Source organism: Triticum aestivum, chromosome 7D (genome assembly GCF_018294505.1).
Source record: "Triticum aestivum cultivar Chinese Spring chromosome 7D, IWGSC CS RefSeq v2.1, whole genome shotgun sequence".
NCBI classification, from domain to species: domain Eukaryota; kingdom Viridiplantae; phylum Streptophyta; class Magnoliopsida; order Poales; family Poaceae; genus Triticum; species Triticum aestivum.
Window position 1 is genome coordinate 618,657,894 of NC_057814.1, and position 16,761 is coordinate 618,674,654.

Here is a 16,761-nt window from a genome sequence, read left to right on the forward strand (position 1 = left end):
TACTTAGCACTACAATTTTTTTAACAAAAAATACTATAATTGTATGAATTTGACATTATAGAATACATGAACATGTTTGTATATTCTTAATGGGCATCACTAGGCATCAGACTACTGGTAATTTGCATCTATCAAACCAGTCGGAGTCCGTTGGATTGGAAGCAGGACGTACGTCCGATCCTGTAATTAAGCCACGCAAGACAGTAGTCACTTTCCATTGCTGATTTATTGGTGCTTCCTAACTGCGTCCGTAACTCTCGTCTCTCTTTGTTTGCATGGTTCTTTCGCTCCATAAGGGCATGTACAACGATATCCAGTCAGCTGTCTGTAACAAGGGTTACGTAGGATTTGAGATGACGTGGGGAAGAGAGAGAATTAAAAACGACATAGTCTGTCTGTTAACTTATCGACAGTCTAATCCCATACAAATCGCAGCTGACCGACGGCATATCTACCGTTGTACGCGGAGCCGTCTATATGATAGGTTGAGCACGTACTCAAAATAAGCGGACTCTCCTATTTTCAAGCGAAACCTGCCCTGCACTTATAGCCAAACAAATAGGCATGCTGTTGTACGCATTGTTTCTAGTGGTGTCTATAGGTGACGTGGACAGATGGTATAGACACCCGGTGTCTGAACTGATGTACATGCCCTAACTACTACTTCCGGAGATCACGTGACTCTCGGTTGTTGGTTTTCACGTCAGGCTAGTTGCTTCCTTAAGAATAGGAAGCAGATGCTGCATCCAAAATTATTTCAATTTGCTTCCATGAGTTTCATGTGACTTTGCCTCAACATCAAAGAGATTTTCTTCCTGTGTACTGCAGAATTCAACCTGCTTCTGTTTATCAACAAATTTGCTTCCACGGCGTACGATCAATATAATTTTTTTTCTACCTAAGGGAAAAAACAGTACAATCGACTAGAAGACTAATACAACCAAATAAGACATTTCTATACAAAATGACTATTATCATGAGTACAGGAACACATGCTTCACGCATATTAGGGTTGGGATTCCAAGAAATACAAATGTTCTCAATTTGCTTTCAACATATAAAAATCATGCTTCCAACACCACAAACCATGCTTCATAATCCAGTCATTTTTCTCTCCATGAAGTGTTATGTGGTGTTCTTTCTTTATTTATCAGAAATGATTCCATGTATCATGGTTGTAGGTTTTGGGTTCACTAGCAATTTAATCGCTTTGTACATAGTATGTACACTTCATGACTACTATGTCGCACTGCCTCTACGGTCCCTCTACTCTGCTCCCTCCATCGTGTCCAACCTAGCATCTATGACTTCATTTTGTCTGTCAAGTCTGCCGGTGTCGACATCACGAGCCACAAGTCCGGTGAGGAGCAGCGAGGCTGGCATCATCGAGGGAATAACACTCGACCTTTGACAACCGAGTGTGTGTCTTGCTAGCTTGCTTCCAAAACGATGACAAAACATTGGGCAACCGACATCATCGATCTCACTTTGCACGCCATAGCTACCAACGATAAGCTTGACATGCTCACCGTCAACAAAGAATGATCTTTCGCTCCTGTTAGCCCTGCAGAGATTTAGGAAGCATGAGTATTTGTCCCACAAAAAGGAAGCATGAGTAGTTTGATTTGGATACAAACATGACGCCTAAGAACCAGTAAAAAGAATGGAATTGAAGCAAACTGAACACAACGTAGAAAGCACAAGTGTGAAGCAAATCTTAGGCAATGGAGAAGCATAATTGTGGTGTGTATGACGCAAATTATGCACCGTGAAGAACCACATGTATGATACAAATGAATCATGAAAGTTGGATGCATCGTATTCATGTAGTCTCAACATAATTTCTACATAGCAGAAACACATTCTTTTACATGGTGCTAGAAAACATTTCCGCATAGTCATGAAATTTAGGAAGCGTGATTTAATCATCAATTAAGTAGATAAATGTAGATGCGACTACAAGCACGTATGGGGCATGGAGACGAAGCAAAACTAAACACAATGTAGAAGCACAAGTTGGACATGTATGAAGCAAACTGGACTCGGTGTAGAAGCGTTGACATTATAAATATGAAGCAAACTGTGTATGCATAAGTACTGTATGTATGAAGCATGGAGATCTGAAAGCATGACATGGATGTAATCTCAACATACTTCCTATACTATGAGTAGAGTCAGGTACGGTTGGATGAGGATGGTATGGAGGCCCATTCTAGTATGATTCATCTTAATTGGAAGCATTAAAAAATAAAATTGGAGTTAACTAGATACCCAAAAACATGGAGATGCACGTTTTTGCCATCTACTACACTTATTCATAGTAGAAGCATATGTAGTATACTTTGGAATCTGTGTATGTAAGAAGCATCACAATATTGCTATCTCATCATTATTCATCTAAACTAGAAGCACACATCTTGATATGTAAGTCTGGGTGATCTAAACACCAAATCCAATACACGATGGATGGTACAAATTCACACCATCCACAGGGAATAAACCATGATGTTAAATATTATCAGTCGTTTATTCATCAAAAAGAAGATTCTGATTCCTCAAAACAAAACTAGGATTGTAGAAATTAAAAGTTACCAAGATGAGAGGACCCAAAACTGAGGTACTCACGCACCCGGTTGATCTTCCAGTAAAGCTGATAATGCAAGAAACTCGGTGGGGAGACGGACACAGCTGCATGAAGCAGGGATGGCACGCCGGCGAGATCATCCGAGGGTCGCATTGAGGAGTGGGGCGGTGCAGGAGATCGGATCTGGGCGGTGCCTTGAATGGTGTGCTTGTTGGCGTGGTGGGTTGGAAGCACGGCGAGCATGGGATCGAATCAGGGTGGTGCCGTCGGAGAGGACAAGTGCAGCGTGGTGGATGACATCTACAGCCAACCTCTTAGCCGGCATGTACAATAGTAAGTTTTAAATATGTACTAGTTTATCAATAGTTGGCCCACTTTACATCCTCACAAAGTGTCTTGGGTCTCGTGTTGCAGCTGGCTACTAACCAAGAGCCCGTTTCTCTTCTCTCTTCTCTTCTCTTTCCTCCAACTAAGCACAGATATATTATTCTATTTCTTATAGCCTGCTTATGTCACCCTATTGTACTTGCTCTCAAGGGCATCTCCTGCAACCCACAAATTTCTTCCGCATCCATCTGCAGATAAAAGGACCAGTCCGCGGACACAGGTGTGAGAGGCCGTCATTCAACCGTAGTCGCATTCATTTCAAACTCTTTTTCAACAGACGGGACAAAGTTCATGCAAACACGACAGATTTTCGTATAAACCGGATGAAACTCATGCAAACACGCCGGATCTTCATTACATCACGTACATTTAGAACAAAAAAAATTACCCGACCAGCGTACAAGCCTTTCTCGTCCTTCATCCACCTTCTCCAGCAACAAAACCCGTGAAGTAAAGCTGCGGTCTCCGAAGAGGAAGAGTAGAACACGGGAGACGGACCGGCCGACATGAGACACAAGGTCCCGCCGCCTCCCGTGGCCTACTCATCCTCGGAGGAGTCCGCGCCTTGTCCGTCGCCGGTGGACGTGAGGTCCCTGATGGAAATGCTGGCGCCGGCGTTGTCGTCATCCCACCGGCTCAGCTGATGGTTCGTCGGCGGCGCATAGGAGGCACGGCTGGCGTTGTTCTCCTCCGCGATCTCCTGCAGCCGCGCCTCCGCGGCTGCCGCTTCCTGGCAAGCGGTGGCTTGAGCGCGGACAGCATCGTAGATGGCACACTGCTCCGGGACGAAGTTTGGGTTCGCCGCGGCCATGGCCGCCAGAGCCTCCTCGCTCGCGCATTCGCCGTAGATCTGGCCCTTCGCCAGCCAGTGCTGCTCCAGGAAGGTCTGGTTGTACCGTTGTTCCTCTTGCGCCTGCTAGAACACCGACAAAGGCGCCGCCGCATGCTGCACCTATGCCATGGCGGCGTTCAAGTGCGCCTGCGCCTACTCCATGGTGAAGCTGGCGTGCACAGGAGGCGCGGGAGCTGGGGCGGAGTCGTCGGAGCCCGTCTCCATCGTTGTGTCGTCCTCGTCGTCGGAGACCTCGAGCGAGCTGGCCAGCAAGCCGACCTCGATCCGCCTGGCACGGTAGCTCTGCCAGGCGGCAGCATGGGCAGCCACCGCGTACTTCATTTCGAGTGACAGGCTGTCCCAAAGTGTTTTTTCAGCTTGCGGTCATGGCGGATGTGGAGGAAAGGAGGAGGATGTGGAGCGGATGTGTTGTGTTGTGAAGATAGCCGGGTGTGGCCGCCCTTAAATAGAAGATTCCAGTGAGGCCACGCGTCCAAGTGCGTTAATGCGCGGTGCCGGAGTGGGTTTCTCGACCAACGAGCCTGCTTAATGGCGGCATACGGATAGACGGGGCATTGAATGGGCATGGTAGATATCCGTCCTGTCCATTCACGCTTCTCCGGCATTGAATAGGCGCGGACATCGGAGGCGCGTCGTGGGCGGCGCCCTCAGTCGGCGAGCCGCTTCAATGCCGGCGCCAGTGATAGGTCGCGCCCTCTCTTCAATTGGGAGCGGTCGCTCTATAGCGGCATGAATGTGGGCAGCTGGCGCGGGGCGAGAACACACGCGGACGCGAGAGAAGGCCTTTGGGTGGGCCAGGGTAGTCACAAGCGGGCGTGGGATCAGTCCGGACTCTTGTAAAGCACCCCATGTTTGTCTCAGGTTTTGCGGGTGAAATCACGTCTGAACCGCTCTACGGATCGATATAGGTCACTGTTGGATGGCTTCTACAGTCTAAACAGCACGGTGCGAACGCATACAGAAGGTGTATGGTTCGGCGTTGAAGATACCCTAACAGTCCAAGGAGCAGTGCAGTAAACATATGTGCGGTTGGGCTGCCCATGATGCTTATTTCCGTCCCTACTCTGGCCATCACCACAACAATGCACGGAGATACCACTTCTCTTAGGATGCGTTTGGTACTATGCATTAGATCTAGCCAGTCCTGTGCAAGATGTTTTTTGTCTGTTTTGTTATTCAGATCGTATTTAAAAGTTGAACCGCATGAAATTTAAACACCTCTTGGCTGAGTCGAGCCATGATCGAGTGATCGAGCACACATGATGGACCCTCTTGCAGGAGAGGACGCGAGCTAATATACACCATGTACATGGTTTCTCTGCTAACTCCAGTAAGCTCTTTCTAATCTACACCGTGGTGCTTTGATTCGATATAAGCTCTACATGAAAGATGCACATTGATGTTATGGTTCCATTTTTGCGACCGGTTTGTAGTTTCATCGATCGTAAATGTTCAATTTTGTGTTCATGTTTGGAGCTATTTTGAACAAAATTGTCAAATTCGTTGCACAGGGTAGACCGTTCGAACTTTCATTTGACCGGTAGCTTCATCTTATAGTTTCACATGACATTCGTGTTGCACATTTTCTATTTCGATGATCGTAGACGATTAGATCTAACATCTTACTCGTGAAACGTATAAATGCATATTGTGACTTGTGTTAATGACACTTCTTAATCTCAGTCTCCTCTCTAGTGTCTTGCTACACTGGCATCACCGTCGGGGTCGCTCTTCTCGGCCTCCTCTCCCGCGTGTTGTTGCACTAGCGCCACCGCCGGCGTCGTTCCTCTCAACCTCCTCTACCCTACTACACTCGTGCAATCACCGTTCCTATCTGCTTTCTCTCCCATGTCCTGCTACAAGGAAGCCATCGCTGGCATCGTTCCTCTCAGCCTCCTCGCTTGCGTCCTACTACACAGGCGCTATCGCCATCGTCGTTCTTTTCGGCTTCCTCCTTCACGTCCTACTACACTGACGCCGACATGGTGCGCACACTGCATTTTTTGTCCATTATCCTTTGCCTCAGCGCCCTTCTATTTGTTACTTCACACGGACTTTCTCTGCGGCGACAATGCTATGAACTAGTTCGGCGCGCCGCCGATGGGATCACTCGCCCGCGACTTCGTGCTCGTTGTGTCGGACGCGGTGCCACGACCACCGTCCACTGCTGTCACCGAGGCACTATGGTGTAACTCTATGTCTTATGTATAGTGATCTCGCGAGAACAGAAACTTGCGGCAGTAGAAAAAGTGTTTCAGATGGCTCTTTGTTGGTTTTCCGATTTTAGAGAATTTATAGAGCTGGAATTAGGTCAAACAGAGGAACGAGGGGCCCACAAGACACATGGGCGCGCCTACCCCCTTGGGCGCGCCCATGTGGCTTGTGGCCTACTCCTTAATCTTCTGGCCTCCTCCCGAAGCTTCTAGGGTATCTTTATGTACAACAAAAAATTGTCAAAAAGTTTCGTGGCATTTGGACACGTTTGGTACTGTTTTCCTGGAAAACCAAAAACAGCAGGCTCTTGGCACTAAGTTAATAGGCTAGTCCCATAAAAGATATAGTATTGCATATAAAACATGCAAGATTGATACTATAATAGCATGGAACAATAAAAAATTATAGATACGTTGGAGACGTAACATCGCCCCCGCCGTGCGCCTCGTTGTCGGAGAGGATCATGACCTCCCCGCCGACCGCGCGCTCCGCGAGGATCTTTCGTTCCGCCTCCACGAGCTCGGGGTACTGGCGGCGGAGGTCTGCGATGTACTACTCGTCGGCGCCCTCCACCGCGATGCTTTCCCTTGCCTCTCAGTTTTTCCTGGCCACCGCCGCACTCACCACCCCCGGTGGCGGCGGCTCGAGCTCGACGAGCGCCGTCCCCCAAGGGAAGTTGAGGCGCGCCATGAAGCCGTGCTGCTGGACCTGCCACCAGTCGTACTCGAGGGCGGCGAGTTTGGTGATGTGGAAGGATCCGAGCCAATGGCGCTTGTGGGTGTCGCGGTCAGTGATACCCGCCACCCACATCCCCAACCCCCGCCATCAGACGCCCAAGTACTTCCTCTGCGGCTGCCGCGGTGCGGGGAGTTCGGGGAAGTCGGCGAGGCGGTCTGATGTGCAATCTCGCGGCGTCGGCGACTTGAGGAGACGCCGTTTGAGGAGTGTGACTCTCGTGGCGGCGTGAATCTGTGCTGCGGATCGGCGGCGGGAACTGCCGGCAACGTGGTTCGGCCATTGGGAGGAGGGGAATAACGGGGGAGAGGAAGGGTCGCCGGCGGCGGGTATGGGGGAGGAGAAGAGGCAGAGGAGGCAGAAAGCAGAGTGGAGATCTTTTAGTCCACCGCCGAGCGGTGGAGTAAATATTGGCTAGGCATAAGCGACGGAGGATAAATTATCCTCGTGTGAGAATGACAGTCAGCAGATAAATTAGAGTCATCTGCTAGAGATGCTCTAAACCGACTAAGATCATGTCTAGCAGATCCTGTAGATCGCCTTGTCCCGCAAAATAACCGTTGTTTTACAAGATTATGAGAAAAAATTGTCCCGACAAGGTCTTGTAAAATGGCTCGTCCCATAAATATTTTTACGGGGACCTGTATATTTCGTCCCCCATCCACCATATTTTTAGGATTTCTCCCTCTTTTTACAATGTCCTCTATTCTTGTTGGGAGTGAAATTTCAGCACCAACTGCTTCTATTATATGCCTCCGCTGCCACTAAGCTCGTTGCCATCTCACCGTTGCTCCTCCCTCGGACGGCCGCGCGTCGCCATGGAGCAGCCAGAGCCTCCCGCATCCGATCCCGAGGTCGCCCCGTCAGAATCGAGGGCATCTCCAAGGCGAAGAGCGTCGTTTGGCACAACACTGACGACGCCATCAGGACATGGGGGCGTGGGGAGACGAGGTCATCCGGAGGGTGGACAAGGCAGTCGGGTTCCTTGGCCACACCACCAACAAAGCCGCCGGCCACGGCCGGGGGCGGCGGCTTCCGCGTTGCGCGCCGTCTACGAGATGAAGGTCAAGGCGATACGCTTCGAGGGCCCACTCGACAGGTCGTTGCTCGGCCTCCAGGATCTCTTCGAGGCGGTCCTGCTCAAGCACGCCACGCCTGCGGACGATGCTGGCGCCATGGGCGACATAGAGGAGTATGAACCCAGTTGTAATTTACATTTTTGTTTTCAGGGTGTTTTGTGTTGCTTTTCAGGGACCTGGTTGTAAATTTAACTAATGACAAGTGGGCTCTACATCTATCATGAAAGTTTTTTGCGGAATCTATTCTATCAAAACAAATGTCATACTATAAAAATGTGAAAAATATATTTTAGGGTATGCCGGTACGAGATTTTAAGGATCTGCTAGATGCTCTAAACTGAAGGCACAGAGTTTTTTTTTTTTGAAAGGAACTGAAGGCACAGAGTTACCGCACCTCCACTTCCCATTTGCATTCCTCTTGTGTAAAAAAAGAAGTGGAAGTGAACTGAGCTCCTCTGGTCGGAGAGGAGCAGCAGAGCAGAGATGGCCGGAGCCGGGGAAGACGAAGCAGCTCCTCCTTCCCCTTCTCCAGATCGACAGGTGAGCAGCATTATCTTCCTCTCCCCAATCCTCTCTCCTAGGTTTTCCCGGTGGATGGATGGATCTGCGGAGTGCCCTCCGTTTCTCTATTAACCTAGGGTTCGTCCCTCACTCCCTGCAGCAGCCCATGGAAGAGGCGGCGGCGGCCAAGCGGAGCAGGTCGAAGAACCACCACGGCCTCGCCGACGGTCCGTCCTTCCGGATGGAGGACCTTCCGGCGGTAACTTCCATTCCATAATTACTTCCTCAATTTCCCCCCTTATACGGACCACGGATCTGGAACTCTGGGACAAAAAAGACTGCTGTTTTGTGGGATTTGCTGCTGTGGGCTTCAACTCTTGTTCACCTCATGTTTTTTCTCTTGAATTGGCTATCTTGCTTAATTGGTGAAACTACAGTGAAAAAACTGCAGCTTGCATCTGCTCAGATTTCTCGTTCAGATATCTGAACCTTCATTTTTAGTTACAGTTAAACCCCTCTACAGCAAAAGGTTGCAGTCTGCATCTGCTCCTATTTCTCCTTCAAAATACATGCACTTTGAGCTCATTGTGTTAGCCAGTTACTTTTACATAAAATTCAACCCCTCTAAAAATTCAGGTCCTCTCATGTCGCAGGAGGTTCAGCCGGTTATAATCTCACTGCTGCCACTGAAAGAGGCCGTGAGGACAAGCATGGTTTCAAGAAGTTGGACAACGCTCTGGAGATTCCACGGCGACCTATGTTTCAATGAACCCGTTGATGTGGATTCTAACACCGATGACAATCCCGCTGATCAGGTTAATGGCACTGGCACCAATGACCAATCCACTAATCAGTGTGGTACCAAAATAACACGAGCAAAGTTCATTGAGACTGTAAATTCGGTTATTCAACAGCATAGTGGGATAGGAATCAATAAGTTCAGTATCAGCTGTGACCTGCACAAAGAGGACTCTCATCATCTTGACAGGTGGATTCGGTTTGCCGCTTCATCAAAGGCAAAAATAATAGATTTTGATCTTAAGCTATTTGATTACCCAGTTGAAGAAGCTCCCCACTTTCCTCTTGAGGCCTTAGATGCTCAAGGTAGCTCATTTGTGCAGTCCTTGTCTCTCGCCGGTGCTTCTATAAAGCCAAGCTCAGGAATATGCCGCTTTACAGTACTCAGAAGGCTTGTTTTAAACTCTGTTCAGATATTTGGAGATTTTCCAGGCTTGCTTGCAAAATGTTCAAGACTTGAGGACTTAGAGATCATCAGGTGTTCTGGTGTGGATGACTTAATCGTACCACACAAACTCGATAAACTTCAAAAATTGCTGATTGCTAGAACAGACGTCCAGATGGTTGTGATTCATGCAGCTGATCTTGCTCATTTTGAGTACGAAGGACGACTAATCCCTATAGTGCTTCATGGTTGCTCAAAATTAGAGAAGGCGACAATTGCGTTTGATACCACTAATCCTTCTGCACTGGCCCATGCATTCAATGTAATTCCAAGCATTTCCCCAGTGAAGATATTAATTGTGCGAGCTATTATATCAACATATGCACAGGTTACCTTATTTTTTTTTCTTTTAGCTTACCTCATAATTCTTGAAACTTGGTGTTACTGTCAGTGTCATCTTATTTGTTCCTGTCATGTTTCAGTCCCTGGAGCTGCCATTAAGACCACAGGGCATGTTTATGCATCTGAGGCATATGACTTGTCAAATTGTTGTCTATTGTCGAGAGTTAAATGAAGATAATGGACTTCTTCAACTGGCCCATTGGTTGGACACTGCACCCCAACTGGAGACATTGGACTTGCATGTGAGTACCATTTTATTTGTTGCAAAGACTAAATATATGAACCTTCAAGAAAGAACTGTACTTGGATTAGTTTGACCGAATGATTGCAAGCTTCCAATGCAGATGCTCTATCTGAGTTCCGGTGCTTTCTTCAGTGCCGAGGTGGCGGGGGCGGAAGGTCCCTGTATGTGTCGCCATGATCATCTTAAGACGGTCTTCATGGGTGGGTTTCAGTGTTACAAGTCTCAGATTGAGCTGGCGTGCTCTATCTTGGGAAATGCTTCTGTTCTTGAGCAGCTGACAATAGAACCAAGGCTCACAGAAGCACCTTGGGGTGAGGATGATTACGGGCAGAATAGAGACATTGAAAGCAGAATTTTACCGGGGGTCTGTGAATGGGCACAGCGAACCTCGAAGCGCTTTGGTAAGGTGATCACTGTCTTAGATGCCCCCCTTAACAGTGAGTAAACCAATCCTTTTCGCATCTACCCGCTGTCAATTAATCTTGTGTAGTCTGCAGTATGCAGCATTCAGTGTAGCTGGGAGAATGCCCCTGTAGACTGTAGTGACTGTTTTGGTGTCTACAAATGGAATCCCTTTTATGTGTCTACCTGCTTTGCCCCTCTTAATAAAAAACAAGTAATCTCTGGTTCATCGTAGCAAAATCTTGGTTCTCCCTTTTATGTGTCTCCAGTGCATCTGCTCTCTTTTTTTTCTTCCTCATTTTGCCTTGTTTCAACCTGTAAGAGGGTTATTTGTCCTGGTATATTGGAGCTACTGAAAGAACTCTGAATGGTGAAAACTCAAACAAACTTAATTGCATCTCTATCTGTTCATGTACACATTTGCCAGCTCCTGAAAGAAGAAGTAAGACTCTCTCTAGGTTCGCGCCTCGGGATGAAAAATGTAATATCTCTTCAAAATACAGAGCATCTAAACAAAATTTGCCACATGGCCTAATACTGCTCGGGTGGGATCCGAGAGAACACACTCCGAAACCATGCCACTGCCCAGTCGAGGAGGAACTGCCCGGTCGAGGAGGAACCTGAAGTGTTCTTTGCGGTGCAGGTTGGTATCGCGACGAATCTGCCGTTTGTTTGGGTGAATGCCAACCGAGCCCGGGCCCGTCCTCCAGCAAATTTTGCTGAATGTTTGGGATCACCCTGTTCACTGCATCGACATCACTTGAAAGATGGCCATGAGGAGAGGAAGGAGGGTGATTGTCGCCGGATCTGCGCCCCCAGACGAGAACACCATTGGTGGGTAGGCGGCACTTGTCGGTGGCGACGCCTGGTTCCCACTGGGTCCAGGACAAGAGAAAAGTATCAGTTTGAGCAGAGAGCATCTCAAGGAGAGTACCCCTATCCTACCTCCAAAATTTAGAAAACTGCCCAAAACTCAACTTTGCTGCTCGAATAGATTGCCTGTCCAGTATGAATCCCTATTTATTTAGGACAGTAAAACTGAACCACTTCCCAGCTCTGCCATGCCCGAAAACAGTTTGGTGACCCAATCACCCAAACATGTGAAACTATACAAAATGTCTATTATGCATGGAGAGTTTAGTTGTTAAATAATTAATGAAGTTTAGCTAAAAGAAGTTAATCACCTATGCATGGAGAGTTTAGTTACTACTCCCTTCGTAAAGAAATATAATAGCTTAAATTGCTAAAATAACAATTTAAACGCTCTTATATTTCTTTACTGAGGGAGTACTTCCTTTCATGCACTTAGCATCTCATTTAAGTATAAAGATGCTTTCCATGGAGAGTTGGGGCCCGTAGGTTTAGACAATCACATAATAACTTAAAAAAGAGGTTTATCACATAATATAATACAATTTTGTTAAAGTACATCCAGATATAATTTGTATAGACATAATATAGAGTACTAGTTAATTTAACCGTAATATAATTCGTGTCAAGTTGTGCATGATGCATTCTACGCTGTCCACATGCGCACGTCCACAAAAAGAAGCGATCGAAATGCCAAATAGCCACGACGTGCCGAGCACGTCCAACAACAATGATCCAACGAGCGTACCTCGACCCGCCGGCGGGGCAGAACACGACGCCGTAGCCGGCACTGCCGCCGGCACAGGTGAACGTGGACGTCGCGTCGTCGTAGGCGTAGCTGTAGGCGCGCGGGCACGCGGCCTTAAACAGCCTTGAGTAGGCCGTGGGCGCGCACGTCGCCGGGGTCCCGTGCGCGCCGCTGCAGCAGTACGCCTCCGTCCCGAACGCCTCGCACGCGCTCCGGCACGCCACCGCCGCGCCGGCCACGACGACACGCAGCTCCGGCGGGCACTGCGCGTTCATGTCGGCGGGGCAGTCTGTGGTCGGGCAGCTCCCGTTCGCCGGCGCGACCAGCACCGGCACGTTGAAGCCGTCGACGAGGCTCACGTCGTAGAAGTCGTCGCCTCCGACGGAAGCGAGCGTGAACTCGGCCAGCGTGGCCGGCGGGGCAGCACCGCGGCCGGAGCACTCGACTGTGCCCGTGCCGCAGTCACCGGTAGTGCAGGCGAAGCCGGCGCCAGAGGAGCCCTGTTCGCAGAGTGTGCGGCCCCACATGCGGCCGGACCAGCCATCGGCTACGGCCACGGCGCGGGACTCGCCCGGGGAGAGCATGAATCCAGTGGTGGACGGCGGTGCCACGCCGGCGTTGGAGAGGATGCCGGGCCACACAGTGTAGCCGCAGCTGTTCGTCACCATGAACGTGGCAGGCCGTGCTCCTGTTCGCCATTAATTACCATTACAATCCATATATATTGCCCATTGATTAGATACAAGCTTAGTGAAGTAACTGAAAATTTCATGTTGGCTTTTGGTTTAGGTGGTTTATGCTGCGTTGCGTGGGACCTTGGTAGTGTGAGGCTGAATACTTTTGGTTTGCAGTTGGTTTTCAGTAATGAAAATCAGAAGGGGAAAACCCTTATTTGATTAAAAAAAACTGAAAATTTCACAAAAATAGAAAGAAAAACGACACTAACGAACTTATTATCAGTGTTGTACAAAACACAGATAAAGAGTGATTAATGTTAACTACAGTGTACCTTTGAGGAAGGAGAGGCAGAGCAGAGAGAGCAGAGGGAGAAGAAGTGATCGTCCCATGGAGCCGGAGGAAGAGAGGGAGAGGAGAAGAGATCAAAACTTGAGAGAGACGATGACACAAAAATTAACAATTCTTAACATGTCCATGCATGTGATGCGATCATCATCTAATTAGCTGACCTATTGCTGTCAGGAGCTACTAAACTAAGGGATGGAGGAAGCTAAGAAACATTCAAGAAAGGTTCATTCGATCTCCAAACTTGATCTTCGGTATAAACTATTAAGAGATGCGACATCAAATGTGGTTTGAAAATTGCAAGTAGGTGAGCCATTCTTCGTTAGATTAAGTCCTCTCTATCTTTTGCCTCGGCCGGTGAGTTGACTCATATTTAAGCAGAGTATGTTTTTTCAATCCCAAACTATGATTGGATCAACTAAGAATTTTGTTTCTTGCAGTGAAATGGCCCAAACAACAATCAGGGGGGCAGAGATAATTATAGTCACGGTCCTTGTACTCTCACGATGGTCCTCGAACTAGTGGAATGCAATGTTACCTAGGTCCTAGCGTAAAAAAATGTTCACATTTGAAAACAATGTATGTGACATTTAAAAAAAATGTTTATACAATATCACCATTGCTTGTGCAATTCAAAATAATATTTCTCCCCATTCAAAGAAGTGTACTTCACATTTTAAAAAAACACTCACTTTAAAAAAGGATCATGACATTTAATTTTATTATCTGTGTAAATAAAGAATGTTCACAAACTTTAAGAAAAAATGTTTCGTATCATAACAAAAATGTTTCAATGTGTATTTGAAAAAACAAAAAACATGTATTTCACAAATGTTAAACATTTATTAAAAAATATTTTGAATACATACAAAAAGGTATGATGTATATGAAAAAAGGTAGAGATCAAAACATATATTTTTAAAAATCTTAATCATGTAGTAAAAAATGTGAAATATGTATTTAAAACATTTAAAATGTATATTTAAAATATATGGAAAAAAATAAAAAATAAAAATAAAAATAAAAATAAAAATAAAGAAAGAAAAATTTGAAGAAATAAACAAGGAAAATAAAAAACGTGAAGAAATCCGGAAAAACAGTGAAACTCGATAAGAAAAGCAAAGTGAAAAAGACACTTGGGCTAGTGGCGCTATTGTACTGACCGGCCCACTCCCTCGCGCCCAGAGGTGAGACTAGTTACGGCGAGAAATAGCCCAATGCTCTCTCCTTCCTTTCCATGGACCTGAGCGGGCCTTAGGTGGTGGAATGATAATATTATTGTTGAACATGATCAAGATGACGAATCATTCTGAAAAGTATTGATTTCTGAACCATATTATGGTTGCATTTTATTGTAAGGAGGTCATCGAGGATTTTCTGGTGGGAAGCTGCAAGCATCGTCCGAGAAATTATCATATCTGCTGCCGAATTGAATCCATGCTCCCTTATCTTCAAAGGAAAGAACCTCACTAAATACGCTCTAGGTTTCTCTCAAGGACACCATACTTGGCTACTGCACCTGATACCCATTGTATCCCTATAAACCTTGTTATCAATTAATAAAGTGAAGCTTGTTTAGCCTAAAAACAACATTTTAAAAAAAAAGGTTTCAGCACGTACACAATTCTTGTATGTATGATAAGTTCTCAAAGTATTTATTCCTAAACATTTTGTTGCCTCTTACTCTTTCTTTGTTATAAGTATATCGCAAAAAATAATAATTGCAATATTCCTTTTTCACGCTGCCAAAACTATCCTTGTGACAATCTCTCAAAAATGATCGACATGGATGATTGTAGTAAGTACTCAATAATTCCTTCTCGAACCAAAAGAGTTGGTATGTAGGCCATTAATGTGCATATAAGTACAATTTACTCTTCTGTTTACTGTCGTGGTGGTTTTAGTTTAAATTACTAAAATCATGACAATAATTATGAAACGTTGGGAGTACTAATGAATTGATTTACATATTTCAATCTTGGTAATGAAGGTAATGGGTAACCAGAAAAACAAAATATTTTTTCGAAAAGGAAAAAAGAAATTTTGCTGAGTAATTATGATCGGACGCACAAGAGATCTTCTAAAAACGTCTCTCGCCGTGCGCGGTTTACACCCGTCACCCGATATGGGCCGTCCAAGACGGAACGAACGGCGCGCGGGAGCTGACGCGGTTTTTCTCCGAGCGAGCACGACCGCGACACCGCACCGTGTCTCTGAACAAGACGACCACACACCGGGACCGAAAGAGCAGAGCTGCCGCGTGTGTCCGGCCGTCCTACCAACACTGGTCCGTCTCCCAGGTCCGCCTACGGAACGCCCGCCCCGCCGACCCAGCCGGCCGCATCATCATCGCGGCGGCGCGGCAGACCACGTCCCGGTCCTAGCGCGAGCGCTCGTCGGGGTCGGCGAGCGTGCAGCCGGATGAAGCCTTCGTTGCCGCCGTGCCGTCCCCAGCAGCATCCGGGTGCATCTCCCTGGCCAGAAGCCGGTACGCTGCCTTGATCTCCCACCTGCTGGCCGCCGCCCCCACGGCCCCACCCCGAGCACTTGGTAGTGCGTCCTCCCCGCCGCCATCGTCGCAGACGCCCGCGCCACCCCACACCGCCGGGTTCCGGCGACGTGCCCTAGAAGCAGTGGCGGAGACAGGGGGACCAGCAGGGGCCCTAGCCCCCCCTAACATTAATGTATTAAGTCTAATATGCATGCTAATAGATGTACAATGGTTGCAACATAAGCTGGCCCTCCCTAGCAAGGATTTACTACACTTGGCCCTCCTCATACTATATTCCTGGCTTCGCCACTGCCTGGAAGAGCCACAGTTGCGGCGGCGAAAGTAGACATCGATGGTCAGCGGCGGCTCTGGGGCCCTTCATGGGACTTCCCTAGAATACCCAAGATTTTCACCTAAAACTACTACTAGGGTATAATATACATATTTGGCCCACGAATGCAGCCCAAACCTAGTAGAGGCGACGGAGAGGCTGGAGATGGCCGGCCCCACTTGGACGTAGGATACATTTTCCATTCTTGTCCAAAGTCCCAGCTGAGCTAAGCTTGCTCCTCCATGCGACGATTGTCGACCGATGCTGGATGTGACACATTCTATTCTATTACCGTGTAGACTTTCAACAACTTGTTGTTTTTGTGCTTGTGGTTATCTGAACCCGGTGCCCGTCGTCTGCAAGTGAAAGCTGCGTACGTTTTTCTGCCCTGCACTTGCTTGTCACGGCCAAGGACCTGTTTTTGTTCTGCATCTACAATTCTAGGACGAATACACCTCTGACTTTAACGTTTTCAATTCATTCGCAAAAACAAAACAAAAAAGACTTTTACTTATTTTTCTACGGTATGCATTATAAATTTGGTGATGATCGCTAGTACTTCTCTGAAAGCAAACCTCTGATTTTTCTGCGCCATATCTTCAGCAAGATTCTAATTAATATAACCCACCTGATTTTTCTTCTGTATCCATATGATCCAAGACTAGCACACATGCCCGTGCGTTGCAACGGAAGAAAAATTATCATATGCCCCTA

General features: G+C 47.3%; 2 protein-coding genes across 4 annotated transcripts; one reads left to right on the plus strand and one right to left on the minus strand.

The window, feature by feature from the left end:
• Nucleotides 1-8,217: 8,217 nt before the first annotated feature.
• Nucleotides 8,218-10,811, plus strand: LOC123166736 (F-box/FBD/LRR-repeat protein At2g04230). Of its 3 annotated transcripts, none has more exons than XM_044584532.1 (5): nt 8,218-8,392; nt 8,514-8,612; nt 9,007-9,924; nt 10,019-10,180; nt 10,271-10,811. In XM_044584532.1, exons 1-5 carry the CDS (start codon nt 8,336-8,338, stop codon nt 10,625-10,627), a joined length of 1,593 nt encoding a protein of 530 aa, XP_044440467.1. In that variant the 5' UTR covers nt 8,218-8,335; the 3' UTR covers nt 10,628-10,811. The 3 variants fall into 3 exon arrangements, with proteins under 3 accessions (XP_044440467.1, XP_044440469.1, XP_044440468.1); XM_044584534.1 differs by having other exon boundaries at nt 10,283-10,811; XM_044584533.1 differs by having other exon boundaries at nt 8,240-8,392; nt 8,517-8,612.
• Nucleotides 10,645-13,269, minus strand: LOC123171441 (thaumatin-like protein 1b). Its single transcript, XM_044588944.1, has 4 exons — nt 13,212-13,269; nt 12,064-12,890; nt 11,273-11,459; nt 10,645-10,673 (listed from the first exon to the last, which is right to left on the minus strand). The coding sequence occupies exons 1-4, from the start codon at nt 13,267-13,269 to the stop codon at nt 10,645-10,647; spliced, it is 1,101 nt and encodes a 366-aa protein (XP_044444879.1).
• Between the last annotated feature and the right edge of the window lie 3,492 nt (nt 13,270-16,761).

What these genes read in the sequence shown, in the direction of transcription:
- LOC123166736 (XM_044584532.1), top strand. Translation starts at nt 8,336, where the DNA reads ATGGCCGGAGCCGGGGAAGACGAAGCAGCTCCTCCTTCCCCTTCTCCA. An exon ending in CCCCTTCTCCAGATCGACAG is followed by an intron (nt 8,393 to 8,513) that starts GTGAGCAGCATT and finishes CACTCCCTGCAG; the next exon opens with CAGCCCATGGAAGAGGCGGC. An exon ending in TGGAGACATTGGACTTGCAT is followed by an intron (nt 10,181 to 10,270) that starts GTGAGTACCATT and finishes AATGATTGCAAG; the next exon opens with CTTCCAATGCAGATGCTCTA.
- LOC123171441 (XM_044588944.1), bottom strand. Translation starts at nt 13,269, where the DNA reads ATGGGACGATCACTTCTTCTCCCTCTGCTCTCTCTGCTCTGCCTCTCC. An exon ending in TTGACACGAATTATATTACG is followed by an intron (nt 11,460 to 12,063) that starts GTTAAATTAACT and finishes TCCTGGACCCAG; the next exon opens with TGGGAACCAGGCGTCGCCAC. An exon ending in GGAGGACGGGCCCGGGCTCG is followed by an intron (nt 10,674 to 11,272) that starts GTTGGCATTCAC and finishes TGCATACTGCAG; the next exon opens with ACTACACAAGATTAATTGAC.